This window comes from Lithobates pipiens, unplaced genomic scaffold (assembly GCF_037356315.1).
Source record: "Lithobates pipiens isolate NorthernLeopardFrog02 unplaced genomic scaffold, aLitPip1_a1.2 Scaffold_28, whole genome shotgun sequence".
NCBI classification, from domain to species: domain Eukaryota; kingdom Metazoa; phylum Chordata; class Amphibia; order Anura; family Ranidae; genus Lithobates; species Lithobates pipiens.
Window position 1 is genome coordinate 221,968,152 of NW_027507789.1, and position 20,763 is coordinate 221,988,914.

General features: G+C 45.6%; 1 protein-coding gene across 2 annotated transcripts in view; it reads left to right on the forward strand.

Annotated features, from left to right (window-relative positions):
• Positions 1-19,104, forward strand: part of SPO11 (SPO11 initiator of meiotic double strand breaks) — a 56,255-nt gene extending 37,151 nt beyond the window's left edge. The window contains exons 11-13 of one of the 2 annotated variants that reach the window (XM_077458493.1): positions 3,232-3,308; positions 13,910-14,021; positions 18,707-19,104. In XM_077458493.1, the coding sequence (XP_077314619.1) occupies positions 3,232-3,308; positions 13,910-14,021; positions 18,707-18,826 (309 nt within the window). In that variant the 3' untranslated portion in view covers positions 18,827-19,104. The remainder of the gene's footprint in view (positions 1-3,231; positions 3,309-13,909; positions 14,022-18,706) is intronic. The other variant, XM_077458494.1, reaches the window with a different exon arrangement.
• Positions 19,105-20,763: the final 1,659 nt, after the last annotated feature.

Genomic DNA, 20,763 nt, shown 5'->3' on the forward strand with positions numbered 1-20,763 from the left:
TACAAAATAGGGGATACATTTATGGTATTTTTATTATTATTATTTTATTTTTTACTTGTAATGGCAGTGATCAGGGTTTTTTTAGTGGGACTGCGACATTGCGGCGGTCAAAACTGACACTTTTTAGGATCAGTGACATTTATACAGTGATTAGAGCTAAAAATATCCACTGATCACTGTATAGATGATACTGGCAAGGAAGGGGTTAACACTAGGGGGCGATCACCTAGGGAGGTGTTTCTAACTTTGGGGGGAGGGGACTGACTGGGAGTACAAGAGAGATTGCATTTTCCTGATCACTAGGAACAGACGATCACACTGTGCTCCCCTGTCAGAATGGGGATCTGCTTTTTTTACATTGGCAGATCCCTGTTCTGCCACTCTAAGGAGTGATCGTGGGTGGACGGCAGACATCGTGGCCGCCGGACCCGCGCATCGGCTCCCCCACTCGCTGTGCAGTCAAAGTATCTCATGCACGGAACAACGTACAGGTAAGTCGTTTCACGCAAATAGGGCTGCCCTGCGGTATATATGCGGTGGTCGGTCCTTAAGTGGTTAACTGGTAATTGCGTGGTCATGCAACATTGTACCCAAATTAAGTTTTACAGTAAAACCTTGGATTACAAGCATAATTCGTTCTGGAAACATGCTTGTAATGCAAAGCACTTGTATATCAAAGCGAATTTCCCCATAAGAAATAATGGAAACTCAAATGATTCGTTCCACAGCCATTTATTCATAGGTCCTTCAGTTTATAGTCCATATAAAAAGATTATAGCAATTTGACCAGGTTGTGTAACCATAAAATGTCCATCCACAAATGGCAGCCTCCACAAGGGGATTAGAAGCAAAATCCAGCAGGAGCTCCAGAGTAAAATAAAGAGAAGAGAGGGCGCCTCTAAGTGTAGCAATATGTTGCTAAATGTTGTACCTTAATTAAATGTAACCATATTGCTACACTTAGAGGCGCCCCTCTTCTCTTTTATACTCAGTTGTGACATAACACTACTTATATACTTGTCAGGGATCAACGTAGTGGGACAGCAAGCAGGATCTGGAGCCAGAAGGGATGTCAGCAAAGCCAGTCTTTGAACAGGATCGCAGGAGATAGTTTCTGTGATGTTGACCAAGGTGAAGGCAGCGATCCACTGGGCTGGATGGCTTAAGGCCCCTTTCACACGGGACGGATCAGTAATGATCCGCCCCGTGATGATCCGTTTGCTCAGCAGGGATTGCTCCGTTGTCCCCGCTGAGTTGGCGGATAACAGGGCGGTCCCGGCACACTGTGCCGGGACCGCCCTGTCAGCTCTCCGCTCTCCTCTATGGGGGATCGGATGAACACGTACACGTATTCATCCGATCCGCTCTGCAGACGGATAGAAAAATAGGATTTTCCTCCGTCTGCATAATCGGACAATAGCGGAGGTGGACGATATCGGGTGTCTGCGGATATTCCGCAGACACCCGCTATCCTATAGGGATGCATGTATGTCCGTATTTTATCCGCAAACGGATGGATGAAATACGGACATACTGTCCGCATGTGTGAAAGGGGCCTAAGTAGGCAGGACTGATGAGCAGGATATCATCAACAGCTGAGTAACTGTGCAGAGAGATAGAAGCTGGCAATTAGCCGACAGCTGAGTGGCCAGCTCTGAGAAGGAAGGGCTAAGCCAGCTCTGACAGACAACAGTGGACCATGCCTGCATAACTTGTGTTGAGATGGCCACTTCTAGTCTCCATCGGATGCCTATGTGACAACACAGGAGAAAAATTGGGTGATAGGGACAGGGTGTTGTCACCCCATAACAGGAAGTGCCTAAACAAGGTCCTTTATAGCAGGATCACCAGAAATGATAAGGTCCACATTTCAAATTTGTGGTAACATTTTAAAGCCTTATGAGATTTTAGTGATTGGGTTTAGAAGTTCTTTATAGCAAAACTGGGGTACACTACCAACATTGTAAGGAAGCTTGTTCGATGATTGTTATAGCTAAATTAGTTAACCACTTCCCGACCGGCGCATGCCAATGTACATCGGCAGAATGGCACGGGCAGGCATATTGGCGTACAGGTACGTCCAATTTTAAATGGCGCTCTGCCGGTCGGGACCCCGGTGAGTCCGGTCGTGGGTCCCGCGGACTTGATCGCTGCAGGCATACCCACGATCGTCTCACGGGGTGGCTGAACTAAGAGATGCCATTGTAAACAGCATCTCCCCGTTCTGCCTAGCAACAAGTGACGCTGATCTCTGCTCCATGTGATTGCAGCAGAGATCAGTGTTCACTAAAAGAAAGCCCAACCCCCCCACAGTTAGTAACACACCCCTAGGAACACTTAACCCCTACACTGCCACCCACTGGTTACCCCTTCACTGCCAGTGTCATTTACACAGGAATCACTGCATTTGTATAGCACTGATCGCTGTGTAAATGACATTGGTCCCAAAAATGTGTCAAAAATGTCCGATGTGTCCGCCATAATGTCGCAGTCATAATAAAAATCGCTAATCGCCGCCATTACTAGTAAAAAAAAAAATTATTAATAAAAATGCCATAAAACTATCCCCTATTTTGTAAATGCTATAACTTTTGCGCAAACCAATCAATAATCGCTTATTGTGATTTTATTTTTACCAAAAATATGTAGAAGAATACGTATCGGCCCTAAACTGAGGGAAAAAAATATTTTTGGGGGATATTTATTATAACAAAAAGTAAAAAATAATGCGTTTTTTGCAAAATTGTCGCTCTATTTGTGTTTATAGCGCAAAAAATAAAAACCGCAGGGGTGATCAAATACCACCAAAAGAAATCTCTATTTGTGGGGAAAAAAAGGACGTCAATTTTGTTTGGGAGCCACGACCGCGCAATTGTCAGTTAAAGCGACGCAGTGCCGAATCGCAAAAAGTGGTCTGGTCTTAAGCCAGCAAAATGGTCCGGGGCTGAAAGTGGTTAAAGAAAAAAAGGAACGTTGCTTGTAATTCACCATTGCTGCCTGGATGCTTCATACACTGATAGGGTACATAAAGAGTTCAGGTACAATTCAAGATGGGGATTTCTCAGTCTAGCAGAGTTATGGGAGACACTGATAGAAGTAAGGACAGGCTGCACATTAAGATTGATTTAGTAGGGGGTAATGGCTGGAGACAGGTTCTTCTCTTTAGACTTGGGTTGAGAGAACAGGTGTTGTTGCCACCACCACTAACACTCAATGCTCATTATCTTACAGTCCATGTCCTTCGAGGCTCGTAATTTAACCGTCCCATCTGTAGCTTGGCTCGGCTTGCTGCCTTCCGACATAGAGAGGTGAGGGAAACCCAGAAACTATTGTGCAAAGAGGTTCTCAGTCATTTATAACCACTTTTGATCCACTAGCACCCAGGAGTTCGATCGACCACCAGAATCCATCGATTGTAACATTGGAACTGGACAATAAAGTGACATCTCAGACACGGAAAAAAACGAATTGAAAAATGAGAAAAACTAGATGCTGATCAGATTTATCCACAGTGCTGGACCGTGGAACTTTCCATCCCATCTCTTAGGCCGCGTACACACGCGGGGACTGTTCGCTCAACTTTGTCCGTCAAACAGTTTCAGCGGACAGTCCGCTCAAAATTAGCATGGACGGACTTGCCCACACACGACGAACGAACAGTCCGCTGAAACCGTGCGCGATGACGTGAACGGCACGTACGACGGGACGAAAAATACGACGTCCTATACACTGCACTGCAAACTTCGGCGTGTAAATCCTTTCTGAGCATGCGCGGAACTTAGTTTGACGAACAAGCCTACACACGAGGGGACTGTTCGCTGAAACAGAGTTTCAGCGGACAGTTTTTCGGAATTTCCGAAAAACTTTGTTCAGCAGACTGTCCGCTGAAACTGTCCGCTGAAAGCCCACACACGAGCGGACTGTCCGCCGAAACACTGTTCAGCTGACAAAGTTGAGCGAACAGTCCCCGCGTGTGTACGCGGCCTTAGTGGTCAATTAAAACTAACATTTTGTGTCTTCGATTTCCTTTTGATATCAAAAAAAAAAAAAATGGAATCGAAAATTGCCAGGTCTAGCCAGCCTAGGCTTCCACTATATACAGATTATCTTATGCCGCGTACACACGGTCGAACTGTTTGACGTACTTAGTCCGTTGAAACACATTTCAACGGACAATCCGCTCGTGTGTGGGCTTCAGCTGACTTTTTCAGCGTGCAGTCCGGAGTACTAAGAATTTCGGATTTTCCAAAAATCTGTCCGTCGTACTTTGGTTTCAGTGGACAATACGGTCGTCAGTATGCTAGTTCGACGGACTAAGAATGGCGCATGCCCAGAAAGGATTTACACGGCGGAAGGGTGCTTTGCTGTGTATTGGACTTCCTATTTCTAGTCCCGTCGTACGTGCTGTACACGTCATCGCGCAAGCTTTCGACGGACTGTTTGTGTATCCGTGTGTGGTCAAGTCCGTTCAGTGGAAAGTACGCCGGATTGTCCGTCAGATTGTATGACGGACTAAGTACGCCATACAATCCGCTCGTGTGTACGCGGCATTAGTAGTAAAGTTGACCAAAAAGGATTATGGTTTCTAATAATTGGTCAGCTTGGCGTCATCAAAAAGTTTTATGCCGAGTACACACAAGCAGAATATCCAACGGGAGAATTCATTGTATATTCCGATCATGTGTATACCCCATCTGACTTTTTACGTTGAAAATTCTGACGGACCTAGAAAGAGAACATGTTCAAACTGCTGGTCTGTATGCTATTCCGACGGTCCAAAAACGACGCATGCTCTGAAGCAAATACGAGACGGAGGCTAAAGGCTCATGGCTATTGAACTTCCTTTATCTAGTCCCGTTGTACGTGTTGTACATCACCGCGTTCTTGACTGTCGGACTTTGGTGTGATCATGCGTACGCAAGAAAGTTTCAGCGGAACTCCGTCGGAAAAACCTTCAGAGTTTATTCCGACGGGAAAACCGGTCGTGTGTACACGGCATTCATGATATTGGATACGGCTTATTGAGAGTGTTTTTCTAACGTGTTGTTAGACCTTCTGTGATGGTTGATGATATGTTCTCTACATCCCATAAAAAAGGGAAAGTCCCCATTCCGGTGAACAAGTTTTAATTTTCACATTGCCCAAGCCAGGTAGAAGAAGCGTAATAAAACTCATAAGGGGCTAATCATACATCTTCTGTGGGCCTTTAAAGAGGACCTGAACTCTGGAAGCTGTATGTCATGTACCTGATGGAGGAACCAGAAGTGATGAGGTTGGCCTCTCTAACCCCTTGTACACACGGTCGGATATTCCGATGGACAATGCCCGATAGGACCGTGTTGTCGATAATAATCCGACCGTGTGTGGGCTCCATCAGACTGTTTCTGTCTGAATATCCGACGGACCAAGTTTTACAGCTGGGCTATAAAAAATTTCCGACAACATGATCCGATCGCGTCAGTTCTGATCGTGTGTGGCCTAGTCCGACGGACAAGGTGCCACGCATGCTCACAATAAAATTCTGAGACGGAAGCGCTCGCTCAGGTAAAACTACCGCTCGTAATCGATATAGCACATTCGTCAAGCTGCAATGTTAAAAAAAATTTCATGCAGCGCATTCTCTTTTTCTTTACAATGCTACAAGAATTAAGTTGTTTTGATGCTCATATTCACACACACTTCTCCCGAACGTATTTCTTTATTCTTTTTACTAATTTCAGCAATACAATATTTTAAATCGTCACATCTATCCAATCTTTTTTTTTTTTTTTTTGTGGTTGTTTTTTTTTAATCAGCATCTCCTTTTTTGACAGTTTGCTCATCTTTGCATTTTTTTTGGTGTGTTTTGTGTGTCGACTTAGCACAACACCATTATTATCTTTTTAATTTATTTATTTATTTATTTTTTATCAATAACGTTTTATTGAAAGATATTCGACATACAGTTGAAGTGCTTTCGATCAACAATATAAAACTTTCAATCGGGAAAAACATGTAACATCTAATTTTTCAAGTACTGTGTCACTATCTATCCACAGACCATGTGCCAGTATACACTTCGCAAGATTGTCCAGCGCAGGATATATATACAACCTATGCAATCACAGTCAAACGTATCATCCTGCCGGCATAATAAGCGGTCGCATGGGTCCCAAGAGGATACCCATGGACAGAGATAGATGAAAGAAGAAAGTAGGAGAAAGAGGGAGAGAGAGAAAAAAAAAGGGGGAAAAGAAAAAAGAGGGGGGGAGAGAGGGAGAGGGGGAGATGGAAGGCTCAACCAACATCAGCCAATACCTGGGTTTGGATTACTAGGATCCTCTCGGCGGTGCCACAGTTCCCAAATCAGGTTGTGTGCGTCCAGGTGGTCCTGCATCCTCGCTGTCATCTTCTCCATTGTCTCTACCTCCTTAACCCTAGCATATAGTGCTCCCTCCAGTGGAGGGGTCCGGCGCTTCCAGTTCAGTGCCACTAGGCAGCGAGCTGCCGTGAGAATGTGCCTGACCAGTTTCCCCTGTGGGGCCAGGATTTTCAGGGGCGACAGCCCTAGCAGGAAAAATTTAGGGGTGAGGGGGACGTCCCTCTCTAAGAGGTGAGTCAGGAGTTGACATACTGACTCCCAGTAGGGTACTATCAGTGGACATTCCCAGTATATGTGATACAATGTTCCCCTGTCTCCCAGGCATCTCCAGCAGCGATCAGAGCTTGCCGGATGGATGGCGTGGATTACATCAGGGGTCATGTACCAGAAGTAGAGTATTTTATAAATATTTTCTTTATAGAGCGTGCATATCGAAGACTTGGATGCCTGAATCCAGATGACCCTCCACTGGTTCACGGGTATCTCCTCACCCAGTGCCTTTTCCCACTTAAGCATATATTTGTGCTTGCCCGCTGAGATAATATTTTTTTCTTTTTTAATCTACAGGAGGTTGTTTGGTGTTGGTGCCCCTTGTTATTCATTTGACTTTGTATTTTTGAAATGTACCTGCCTGCTCACAAATAACTCTCCTTTTTGAAGTAAAACACATACGCAAGTATTTCTTCAACACAAAAAAACCCTTTATTTAGGTGTCAAACAAATAAACAGGAAGGCAACGCTGGAGAAACTGGTCAATTTGGCGAAGCCTTTGGCCCCCAGGGCAGACAGGAACTAATTTGAAAATGCAAAATTGGTGGCCTGAGGAGTACATATCTCAGGGAGAGCAGTCTGGTCCAGAAGTCCAAGAGATCAGGAAGAGCAGATGCCATCTATGTCCCCAGGCTGTGGTTCTACAAGAGGCTGCATCTTCTGTCAGACCAGACTGAACCCAGGCCATTACTCTCTGGTCTATCTTGGGCACTTCTCTCCAGGCTTCCTTCCAGTCTGTGGCTCGGCTCCTATAGTTATGACAGGAAGAGGAGGGCGATGGTGGATCTCCCGGCTGCCACTTGCCACAGCCTCCTCCCGGCTGAGGTCTTCCTGTATATGAAAATGGGACATAGTTTTAGTTTTTTGGTCATCAATCACACAATTTTGTGCTCATGACTGTTGCAAATTGAATGTTACCAAATAGAACAGACTATCATTCTGAGACCAGCATTTTTCATTCTTGTCCCAATCATTTTTGGTCACTACTGTCTATTGATATGTAAACCACTTTGTTAAATCACAACTTACTGATCAATAATAACATCTAATTAACATCATTAAATGTACGACAAGAAATATGTTCAACAATGCTATACCTGTCTCAAGCTGGGCCCCTCCACATGTTGCTGCCTGGAAGGCCCAGGTTGCACGTTGGAAGTCTCAGCTGGGGGTGAAGGAAGCCTTGAAGGAAGACGGTAGAGTAGTGGCCTGGGTTCCCCCTGGTCTGCCAGAAAATGAAGCCTCTCGTAGTACAACATCCTGGGGACATAAATGGCATCTGGATCTCCTGATCTCAGGGAATCCTGGAACTTCTTGTGCTCCCTGAGATATGTACTCCTCAGGGCACCAATTTTGGCCATCACATAGGTCATGTCTGCCGTGGGGAGCATGATCTTCCCCAAACCAAGCACTTTCTCCAGCGCTGCCTTCCTCTTTATTCGGTCCTTGGAAAGGGGGTTGTTCATCTGCCACAGGCAGGGCAGCTCCCTGAGCATATATGTATATATGGGCTCCTTCGCTATATATGAGGCAAAAAAGAGGAGATAATGTCTATATGAGTACTGCACACACCTTTATGAGCTAAATTTATATAATTTCTTTCATAGAGATATATTATGCACATCAGCACTTTATTGGTTTTTTGATCACTGGTTTTACACTGTTTGATCTATTATCCAAGGATATATTCCTTTTTATTATTCGGATATCCATATATTCACTTATTTGTGGGAGCGCAGCTCCCTGAGCATATCAATGATTAGCTTGAGAAAAGGGAGTTCCTTGAAGGGATCCATCTTGTCTGCAAGACACAACACAAAACAAAACCTAATAATGTCAGGCTAAACTCTCTATAATCTTGTGCCAATATAGGCCTCAATCTAGAAGCAGTATAGGCTAGTGATGTACCAAGTTAAAACTGTACCTTCGTTTGAACGATCAGTGTTTCAGTTCCTCCTTCCTCTACTCACAGATCGTACGTACGACACACTCGCGTGCCGTTTTATCTACAGTGCGCATGCGTGAAAATCCGCCCGCCCCTGACGTTCTTTCTAGACTATTTCCCGCCCCTTCTCTTTCGGCGCAGTGGGGAGAGCACATGGCGGAGAGAACGCAGGTGCGCAATCAGAGTTCCACTAACGAGGAGGAGGGCGAGGAAAGCCCGGAGCCTGAAACGTTTCGATCCTGGAGGACAACATTTAAGGCCTCAAATATGTCTTTTGGAGAGATGTTGGAGATGGTGGACATATTGAAGAGGAACGACTATAATGGGAAGTATGGACCTTACCCTAACCCAAATATCAGAAAGGCCAAGATCATGACTAAAGTTGTGAATTTGTTGTGAATTTGTGATTTAGAAAATATACAGAAAAACATCAATGATGTTCAACAGAAAATGAAGAACATCATTGATGTTTTGGGGAGAGTCTGAAACACCCCAAACTAGCTAGCATATTTTTTTGTTTTTATGAAAAAACTTTTCTATTTTTCAAAAAGCCAAATTTGGAAGATGTACACAGTGTGTCAACATGTACTATCTCCCATCATGGGGGATCAATGTACGTGTTTTGTGGAAAGTGGCTGAGATGAAGGGGTTGCACCCCCAAAACATGTACATTGATCCCCCATGATGGGAGATAGCAGATGTTGACATTAGGCATGGGATCAGGAGGAAAATGGCCACTTTTGTATTCTCAGTGTGTGCATTTTCCAAATTTGGCTTTTCCAGGGGTGTCACCCCATCTGATGAAGGCAATATAAGCACAGTTTGTACATACTCATGTCTGATATTGTCTTCACTATTCAAAGTTGAACTTTGTAAGTTCCTGTGTACTGTATGTTATGCTTTGATACATACCTGTTTACACAAAAACACCAAGTTCTAAAAATGTTACCGAAAATAATGTTTTCTATACACCAAATATGTTGGTTTGTTGTAAAACCCTTTTCTAAACACACATGTAATTGTGCTTTGATTAAAAAGTGAAATTATCAACAATGTGTGGCTTCCTTTTTCAATGCGCAAAAGCAGTATTTGTAGTAAAGTTGTTGGTTTCTGTGGCAATGGGTGTTATTTACTAAAAGCAAATCCACTTTGCACTCCAAGTGCAGTTTCAGGTGCACTTTTGCAGTGCACTTGTAGTGCATAGTGGATGTGCCTTTAGTAAATAACAACCACAGTGATGTTTAAATTTCCCCAATCACGCCATTTTCATGACCCCACATATTTCTGCAATGGTGCTGAAAATTAGCAATATTTTTGTCAGTAATGCACTACATACATTATCAACAAAAACAAGGTGTGTGTGTGTAGCAGACCCACAACATAATAAGATTATCTGAAGAAGAGACTGTCACCTCATCTCGCTCTGAACTTGGGTTTGCACTGTTGTAGAAAAAGGCCCAAAAAAACAACAAAAATACCTAGGAGACACCTAAAACAAAGCCAAGCAGTAAATGAAAACAAAGATTATTGTAGTTTCAAAGAAAAATGTATTAAAAAAATGCCTCTCAGACATTGTCTGGCATATCAATGGCCCCCCTACCCACAAAGTACTCCATGTATTGGTTTCTGACCTCGCGGGCGCTTTGGGGGGGCAAGCCAGGACGAGCAGCTTCAAGGACCGTGAGATTGTCATTTTCCAGCAAGTCTGCATCTGGGCCAACTAAGACCACATAGTTTGAGGAATGTTTTTTCAAGAAATTGTGCAGAACACAGTAGGCAAGCACTATGCGATTTAGTTTATATTGCGCCATGTGGATTGGTGTCAAAAATAGGCGGAACCGGCTGGCCAGTATTCCGAAAGTGTTCTCCATGACTCTTCTGGCTCTGGCCAGCCGGAAATTAAAGATCCTCTGATCCGGGGTGAGGGTCCTCATCGGGAAAGGCCGCATCAGGTGGTTTGCCAGAGCAAACGCCTCATCCGCGACGAAAACAAACAGGAGACCTTCTACATTCTCCTCTGGGGGTGGCAAGCCCAGACTGCCACTCTGGAGACGCCAGTAGAATTCCGTCCGTGCGAACACTCCACCATCTGACATCCGGCCATTTTGCCCCACCTCCACATACAGGAAGTCATAGGTCGCTGACACTACCACCAACATCACGATACTATTAAACCCCTTGTAATTATAATAGTAGGACACCCGAGTTGGGGGGTGGGACGATGCGGACGTGTTTTCCATCAATTACACCTCCACAATTGGGAAAGTCCCAACGGCTGGCAAAGTGGGAGGCCACAGTCTGCCATTCCTGTGGCGTTGAAGGAAACTGTGGAGTGAAACAAGACAAATAAATTGTAATTTTGCACATCAACATTGCAAGCATATTAGACACAAACATTTTGGGACAATATCAGTATAACATTTTGGGAAATGAGTATTTAAAGCCTAAAGTATAAGGTCCCCTTATCAGAGTCATCACCCCCCCTTCCCCCCCATCTGATGGGCCCTTGCAAAAAAATGAGGGGGGGTGTTTTGGACAGGTAACCCTCTCCACTTCATTGAGAGCTGAATGCAGAAATAATGTGTGATACTTTGGCCAGCCCCTCCTTACTTACACTATTGGCAGTACACCGGACAGGTAAGAAGTGTCATAATACAAAAAAAAAAAGGAACAAATGGAAGCACATTTTGACATTCTGCTATTACCTATCAAGATAATAATAGGAGAAAAAAACTTGAAACTGTAGCATTTGAAAGTATTGAGGCAGGCCCTTGCACTACATGCTTTGGTGAATTTGTCTATAAATCTGACCATAAAAAAGGTAGGCATAGTGTGTATTGGGGTTGGAAAAGTCAGCAGATAGAGGATTGCTATCAGCTGACCTAGCAGCAAAAAAAAAAATGGCACTCTGCATGAATTTAAGCATACACATAACATTTGTACACATTTTAGGGGGTGTTTAGGGGAAAGCAATACTATGGAGCTGACAAAATACATTGCTAAGTGACTAGACTATAGGTTTATGGGCCCAGAAGAGCATGCTGGGGAAGTTAATGAAGGCAAATATGCATGAAGGACAAAAAAGGAACTTGAAAAGCTTCCAGCATGCATGAGGACAAAGGGGCCCAGCATATCAATTAGAGCATATTGAAATCATGGTAATTAGGGAATGAGTAAAGAAATCCAAGACATTAGCAATCATTAAATACATAGAATGTGATGTTAAAGGAGAAAACTTACCTTCATATAGTCCTTCTGCAGGACCTGAATGTGGGCAGAACAGGTCTCTGGAATAATGATCCCCAGAGCCTGGAGGGAGATGCCTGTAGAGAACTTGAGGTCCTGAAGGCCTCTCCCTGTCGCCAAGTAGCGCAACTTGGCGATGAGCCTCTGCTCCGGAGTGATGGCTTGCCGCATGCAGGTATCCTGCCTGGTGATATAAGTGGACAGCAAAGCCAGCAGACGGTGAAAAACGGGGTCCGTCATCCGGAGATAATTCCTGAAATAATCAGGATTATTCTCCCGGATCTCACGGAGCAAAGGCATGTGCGAGAACTGGTCACGCTGGCGCAACCAATTCTTGGTCCACAAACTCCTCCTCGCCCTGTTCATGGACCGGGCTTGTGTCAAAGCTAAAAGCCCAACACCAAGCCCCTGCACAGCACAAACTCTACGACGAGTACGTACACGAAACATGGCTTAAAACGGTCGGCTGGTCAGAACGGACAACAGAAAGCACCGATAAACAGCAATGCCTGAAAGAACAACCTGAAAAGCAGAAACGAGCAGACAATAAGCAATGCAAATCAAAGTGTACTATACCAAGATATAGTCCACAATGAGAAACAAATGCTTACTGACTGCACACACTGATTATCAGATACACACCGACAAACACAAACTGAAGAGCAGTAACGATCTGAAGCACAAATCTGAAAAGCGCGAATCGTCTCTCACCAAACTTCTACTAACACGCGATAAACACGAGATCTGCAGAAGGAGCCGAACGCGGTGCTGAACTTCCCTTTTCTAGTCACACTGTACGTGGCTTACGTCACCGCGTTTTTGCCAACCGGAACTTCCAACAACTTAGTCCGACCGTGTGTATGCAACACCACTTCCGGACCACTTCCAGACTAAATCCGTCGGAATTTATCCGACGGATTTGGTTGCCGGAATGTCCGACCGTGTGTCTACGGGGGCTAAGATCTTCGACTCAGGGCCCCTGGTAAAATGAACAGGTGGTGAAAGGGCACAGACTGGCATCAGTGCCTAGTAGTCCTTGCCAGAAGCTGGTATGGTAGATGGGTAGAGTCAGGCTGGGCAGTGGGCATAAAGTCAACAGAGACTGGATGGGCAGCAGGAAGATGATCAGGAAGGACTGGCTGAGAAGTAGGCAGATAATCAGCAAGGACTGGCTGAGCAGTGGGCAGATGATCAAGAGAGACTGGCTGGGCAGGGCAGAGGATCAGCAAACACTGGTTAGGCAGCAGGCAGAGGATCAACAGGGATGGGCTGGGCAGCAGACAGATGATCAGCAGGGACTGCCTGGGCAGCAGGAAGATTATCAACAAGAACTGGCTAGGCAGCAGGCAGATGATCAGCAGGAATTGGCTGGGCAGCAGTCAGTTGATCAGCAGGAACTGGCTGGGCAACAGGCAGATGATCTGCAGGGACTGGCTGGGCAGTGGGTGGAGGATCAGCTTAGACTGACTGGGCAGCAGGCAGATGATCAGCAGGGACTGGCTGGGCAGCAAAGACAGGCTGGGCAGCAAAGACAGGCTGGGCAGCAGGTAGATGATCAGCAAAGATGGGCTGGGCAACAAGCAAATGATCATCAAGGACTGGATGGGCAGCAAGCAGATGATCAACAGGAACTGACTAATGGATGAGCAGGTCAAGAACAGAAAGACCAGGAAAAAACGTAGTCCAGTTGCAAGCCAGAGTTGGTACGGGTGCGGACGGCCATCTTGGTAGAGGCAGGGCTTTGCTTCCTCTCAGAACCTCCAGCAAGGAGAGCAGTGAGCAGCACAGTAGTGGCGGCACCAAATCTCCACAGAAGAGGTAGCAATGCCTTGGATCTCACACTAACATGTCTGCCCACCTACCTTTTGTAGAAGTGACACGTCCCCTTGAAATGCAGGTTCTTGCTGACCCTAAGAGGAGCAAGCTGCTGCGCTCCGATGAAGAATCTGCTTCTTATTAGACTCTGGCAGAACATATCACATCTGATTAGTGAAGTCATTGCAGGATTTTTTTTTCAGTGGTTTGCATTACCTGACATCCTGCGGCCGATAATTACAGTATTTTAATACCTCCGCTGTCTGTTTCAGGTTATACATCCCCGAACAAGCCTTGATCCCATTATCGGAGGAGGACCAGAAAAAACTGCACAGTTTGAGAAAGAGGCCTTATGTTTCCAGCCAGCCGCTGTGGAAGAGAGAGGTCTGTCAACATGCAGGATGATGGGAGCAAAATGTGTAATCCCCCCCCCCGTATCCAACACCATTTATCATTGTTAGTCCGGAGCTCTGTACTGTAGGGTGTACTGTGAATGTGGATACATTATAATTAAGATAAAGCAGATCAGGGAACAAAAAATATGAGCTTACAATCTAATTTGGACCTCTCTGTCACCCACCTACAGAACTAGGGTCTATCTACCCAACAGCTTTTATCAAACGGTGAACAGTGGGTATGGAGGTCCTACACATTACAGCCTATAGTCTAATAAAAAACGGGGTATGAGGATCCTACTCATTACAACCTACATCTAATCAGGAACAGGAGGTATGAGGGTCCTGGCCTATACAGCCTATATCTAATCGGGGACTGGTGGTATGATAGTCCTGGTCAATACAGCCTACATATAAAACGAAAAATCAACCAGCGCTAAACACAATAAGATAAGTGAAAAAGTGAAAAATGCAGCTAGAATACTATAGGTCAAAATACCAAATCCCACATTACAAAGTAAAAAAGTAACAGTACAGCGCAAATATATGATATAAATAATTAAATAATTCAACAACACAAAGTGCATAAAACACAAAAGTCCATAGGTGAGAGAAAAAAGATGCAGTAATCAGGAAGAGTCCGCATGTGCAGTGTGTCTTCAATCAATATAGCAAGTGACGATGTGATCCCTTCACCATTGAGCAAGTTGGACTCTCACCTCAAATAATGGACCCCTGATATATCAGACAGGTCAGAAAACGCATGTTCCCATCAAGGGTAGATCATAAAATTTCAGCAGACAAAACGGGAGTACTCCAAGACAAAATCCTTCTCCATGTCATCAGATCAATATGATTCCATGCATAAACATAAAGAACAAACAAAATCTAGTGCTCTCCGTTGGTTCGAGTTTATTAAAAAGCAAATAGAGAAAAAAAATTACACTCACATTTGGAAGCACTGATCTCCAGTGCCGAGTGCTGAGCATAAAAGCGAGTATAGCCCAAAATCCATGCGCGGATCAGTGTGTTAGCTTGCGGATGACGTCACGGCTCAGGTCACGTGGTCCGTACGCGTTGCGTCCCAAAAGTAGGCGGGACTTCATCAGCGGTGACGGCGTGACGTCGGACAGCCGCTTTTAAGCCAATACACTGATATTGAACCAATGAGGAACAGAGTTATGCGCAAGACAAGTACCCGGGGACACACGCATCAAGCGTGACCCCGGAAGACAGATCTACGCACAGTAATGTTATGAGAGATAGGACATATATTTAAAAACACAGTGTGAGGGGAAAACAAAGGGCAAGCGCAAATTATGCCTACCAAATGGCAATGTACACCACTCCTCCAGTTATCCCCACATGAAGCATACAAAGAACCTAAGAAAACTATATTAAATTGCCAAAAAAAGTAATGCAATATTTTAGCACTGAAGTGGGGACACATATGTGTATCTCTCCTCACCCGTGCAGCGCTGCTGGCAATAAAAAACATAAAATATAAAACCACATAGCCGCTGATACCATCAGCAAGCTACACTGATCTGTGCATGGGCAATAACATAAAAATAAAAGATAATAATAATCATAAATATATAAATATAAAAAATATAACAAATACGAAAAATATGAAAAATATAAAAAATATATAAAATATAAAAAATATAAAAAATATATATTAAATAAAAAATATAAAAAATATATAATATAAAAAATATATAATAAATAATAAATATTATAAAATATATAAAAAATATATAAAATATATATATATATTTTTTATGTTTTTCATATTTTTCGTATTTGTTATATGAGGAGAGATACACATATGTGTCCCCACTTCAGTGCTAAAATATTGCATTACTTTTTTTGGCAATTTAATATAGTTTTCTTAGGTTCTTTGTATGCTTCATGTGGGGATAACTGGAGGAGTGGTGTACATTGCCATTTGGTAGGCATAATTTGCGCTTGCCCTTTGTTTTCCCCTCACACTGTGTTTTTAAATATATTTCCTCTCTCTCATAACATTACTGTGCGTAGATCTGTCTTCCGGGGTCACGCTTGATGCGTGTGTCCCCGGGTACTTGTCTTGCGCATAACTCTGTTCCTCATTGGTTCAATATCAGTATATTGGCTTAAAAGCGGCTGTCCGACGTCACGCCGTCACCGCTGATGAAGTCCCGCCTACTTTTGGGACGCAACGCGTACGGACCACGTGACCTGAGCCGTGACGTCATCCGCAAGCTAACACACTGATCCGCGCATGGATTTTGGGCTATACTCGCTTTTATGCTCAGCACTCGGCACTGGAGATCAGTGCTTCCAAATGTGAGTGTAATTTTTTTTTCTCTATTTGCTTTTTAATAAACTCGTACCAACGGAGAGCACTAGATTTTGTTTGTTCTTTATGTTTATGCATGGAATCATATTGATCTGATGACATGGAGAAGGATTTTGTCTTGGAGTACTCCCGTTTTGTCTGCTGAAATTTTATGATCTACCCTTGATGGGAACATGCGTTTTCTGACCTGTCTGATATATCAGGGGTCCATTATTTGAGGTGAGAGTCCAACTTGCTCAATGGTGAAGGGATCACATCGTCACTTGCTATATTGATTGAAGACACACTGCACAAGCGGACTCTTCCTGATTACTGCATGTTTTTTCTCTCACCTATGGACTTTTGTGTTTTATGCACTTTGTGTTGTTGAATTATTTAATTATTTATATCATATATTTGCGCTGTACTGTTACTTTTTTAATACAGCCTACATGAATTAGGGCACAGAGGGTATGAGGGTCCTGCCCATTCAGAGGTGCATATGGTAAGCACTGAAACTGCTCCCCTGCCAGAACATTTGAAGTGGCAGTGATGAGCTACACTGATAGGCAGCACTGATGGGCACTGATTTGCGGCATTTATGGGCACTGCTAGGCGCAACTGATGAGCTGCACTGATGGGCACTAAGAGGTGACACTGACACTGATGAGCTGCACTGATAGGTGACACTGGCACTGATGAGCTGCACTGATAGGTGGCACTGATGAGCTGCACTGATAGGTGGCACTGGCGAGCTGCACTAATGAGCACTGGTAGTGATAGGCCTAGGAGGCACTGACAGCAAGAAAAGACCTGATCATCACAACCCTCATCTAATAGAGAACAGGAGGTATGGGGGTCCTGATCATCACAGCCCTCATCTAATAGAGAACGGGGGGTATGGGGGTCCTGATCATCACAGCCCTCATCTAATAGAGAATGGGAGGTATGAGGGTCCTGATCATCACAGCCCTCATCTAATAGAGAACGGGAGGTACGAGGGTCCTGATCATCACAGCCCTCATCTAATAGAGAACGGGAGGTATGAGGGTCCTGATCATCACAGCCTTCATCTAATAGAGAACGGGAAGTATGAGGGTCCTGATCATCACAGCCCTCATCTAATAGAGAACGGGAGGTATGAGGGTCCTGATCATCACAGCCCTCATCTAATAGAGAACGGGAGGTATGAGGGTCCTGATCATCACATCCCTCATCTAATAGAGAATGGGAGGTATGAGGGTCCTGATCATCACAGCCCTCATCTAATAGAGAATGGGAGGTATGAGGGTCCTGATCACCACAGCCCTCATATAATAGAGAACAGGAGGTATGAGGGTCCTGATCATCACAGCCCTCATCTAATAGAGAACAGGAGGTATGAGGGTCCTGATCATCACAGCCCTCATCTAATAGAGAACGGGAGGTATGAGGGTCCTGATCATCACAGCCCTCATCTAATAGAGAACAGGAGGTATGAGGGTCCTGATCATCACATCCCTCATCTAATAGAGAATGGGAGGTATGAGGGTCCTGATCACCACAGCCCTCATATAATAGAGAACAGGAGGTATGAGGGTCCTGATCATCACAGCCCTCATCTAATAGAGAAGGGGAGGTATGAGGGTCCTGATCATCACAGCCCTCATCTAATAGAGAACGGGAGGTATGAGGGTCCTGATCATCACAGCCCTCATCTAATAGAGAACGGGAGGTATGAGGGTCCTGATCATCACAGCCTTCATCTAATAGAGAACAGGAGGTATGAGGGTCCTGATCATCACAGCCCTCATCTAATAGAAAACAGGGGGTATGAGGGTCCTGATCATCACAGCCCTCATCTAATAGAGAAGGGGAGGTATGAGGGTCCTGATCATCACAGCCCTCATCTAATAGAGAACGGGAGGTATGAGGGTCCTGATCATCACAGCCTTCATCTAATAGAGAACAGGAGGTATGAGGGTCCTGATCATCACAGCCCTCATCTAATAGAGAACAGGAGGTATGAGGGTCCTGATCATCACAGCCCTCATCTAATAGAGAACGGGAGGTATGAGGGTCCTGATCATCACAGCCTTCATCTAATAGAGAACAGGAGGTATGAGGGTCCTGATCACCACAGCCCTCATCTAATAGAGAACGGGAGGTATGAGGGTCCTGATCACCACAGCCCTCATCTAATAGAGAACGGGAGGTATGAGGGTCCTGATCACCACAGTTTCTGATCTGATAAGGAGTACTATAAGGGAAGTTTTGTGTAAAGGGTCACATTGTTTCTGATTTCTTTCTGCTTGTCATGTATGTTCGCTATTTTTTTTTTTTTTCTGATGCCCCTCCTCTGCTCTTCCCAGTTGGAAATCATGTCTTCGAGGAAAATGAAAGCTGAAATTCAGGCCTTGACGTCCCTGTCACCCACCTACCTAACCAGGGTCTACCTACCCAACAAGCTGCAATACGGAGGCTGGATCTGAGGAGACTCCTGCAGATGTCTGACACACTTGGCTTGTTATAAAGTGTTCTTTGTGTTCGAGTTCTTAGATAGTCTCTTAGAGATAAATACTTACTTGCCATGGAGGTACGTGTCGCAACCCACCCCCGTGTCCCCTGCATCCCCCGTGTGCACATCCTCTAACAACTACCGTTTTGCAGCAGTAGAAGATGTAGTGATAAGTGGGAGGAATGGGCCTCATACCATCAACATAAAATGTATCCTTTACATTAAATGCTGTTTGTTCTTCTAATGTGTTCATTCCGGCTACTTCTTCTTGAAGAATAAAATTATTTAAACAAAATGAATCGAAATAACATTTATTTATAGAAGACATCAGATATATAATCTGTGTTTATAGAGACAGTCTGCCCAAAGCTAAGATCTCACTGTTTGTTGGATGTGATCTCTCAGGGACTCTATGGTAAGATCCCTGTGCTGAGTTCCCAGGTTTGTACACCCGCTGTGCCCATTATGAGGGGCTCCCGCCATCCCTGTGCTGAGTTCCCTGGTCTGTACACCCGCTGTGCCCATTATGAGGGGCTCCCGCCATCCCTGTGCTGAGTTCCCTGGTCTGTACACCCGCTGTGCCCATTATGAGGGGTTCCCACCATCCCTGTGCTGAGTTCCCGGGTCTGTACACCCGCTGTGCCCATTATGAGGGGCTCCCACCATCCCTGTGCTGAGTTCCCGGGTCTGTACACCTGCTGTGGCCATTATGAGGGGCTCCCGCCATCCCTGTGCTGAGTTCCTGGGTCTGTACACCCGCTGTGCCCATTATGAGGGGCTCCCGCCATCCCTGTGCTGAGTTCCCTTGTCTGTACACCCGCTGTGCCCATTATGAGGGGTTCCCACCATCCCTGTGCTGAGTTCCCGGGTCTGTACACCTGCTGTGCCAATTATGATGGGCTCCCGCCATCCCTGTGCTGAGTTCCCTGGTCTGTACACCCTCTGTGCCCATTATGAGGGGTTCCCGCAATCCCTGTGCTGAGTTTCCGGGTCTGTACACCCGCTGTGCCCATTATGAGGGGTTCCCGCCATCCCTGTGCTAAGTTCCCTGTTCTGTACACCCGCTGTGCCCATTATGAGGGGTTCCCACCATCCCTGTGCTGAGTTCCTGGGTCTGAACACCCGCCCTGCCCATTATGATGGGCTCCTGCCATCCCTGTGCTGAGTTCCCTGGTCTGTACACCCTCTGTGCCCATTATGAGGGGTTCCCGCAATCCCTGTGCTGAGTTTCCGGGTCTGTACACCCGCTGTGCCCATTATGAGGGGTTCCCGCCATCCCTGTGCTGAGTTTCCGGGTCTGTACACCCGCTGTGCCCATTATGAGGGGTTCCCGCCATCCCTGTGCTGAGTTCCCTGGTCTGTACACCCGCTGTGCCCATTATGAGGGGTTCCCGCCATCCCTGTGCTGAGTTCCCGGGTCTGTACACCCGCTGTGCCCATTATGAGGGGTTCCCACCATCCCTGTGCTGAGTTCCTGGGTCTGAACACCCGCCCTGCCCATTATGATGGGCTCCCGCCATCCCTGTGCTGAGTTCCCTGGTCTGTACACCCTCTGTGCCCATTATGAGGGGTTCCCGCAATCCCTGTGCTGAGTTTCCGGGTCTGTACACCCGCTGTGCCCATTATGAGGGGTTCCCGCCATCCCTGTGCTGAGTTTCCGGGTCTGTACACCCGCTGTGCCCATTATGAGGGGTTCCCGCCATCCCTGTGCTGAGTTCCCTGGTCTGTACACCCGCTGTGCCCATTATGAGGGGTTCCCATCATCCCTGTGCTGAGTTCCTGGGTCTGAACACCCGCCCTGCCCATTATGATGGGTTCTCGCCATCCCTGTGCTGAGTTCCCGGGTCGGCCATCCCTGCGCTGAGTTCCCGGGTCTGTACAACTGCTGTGCCCATTATGAGGGGTTCCCGC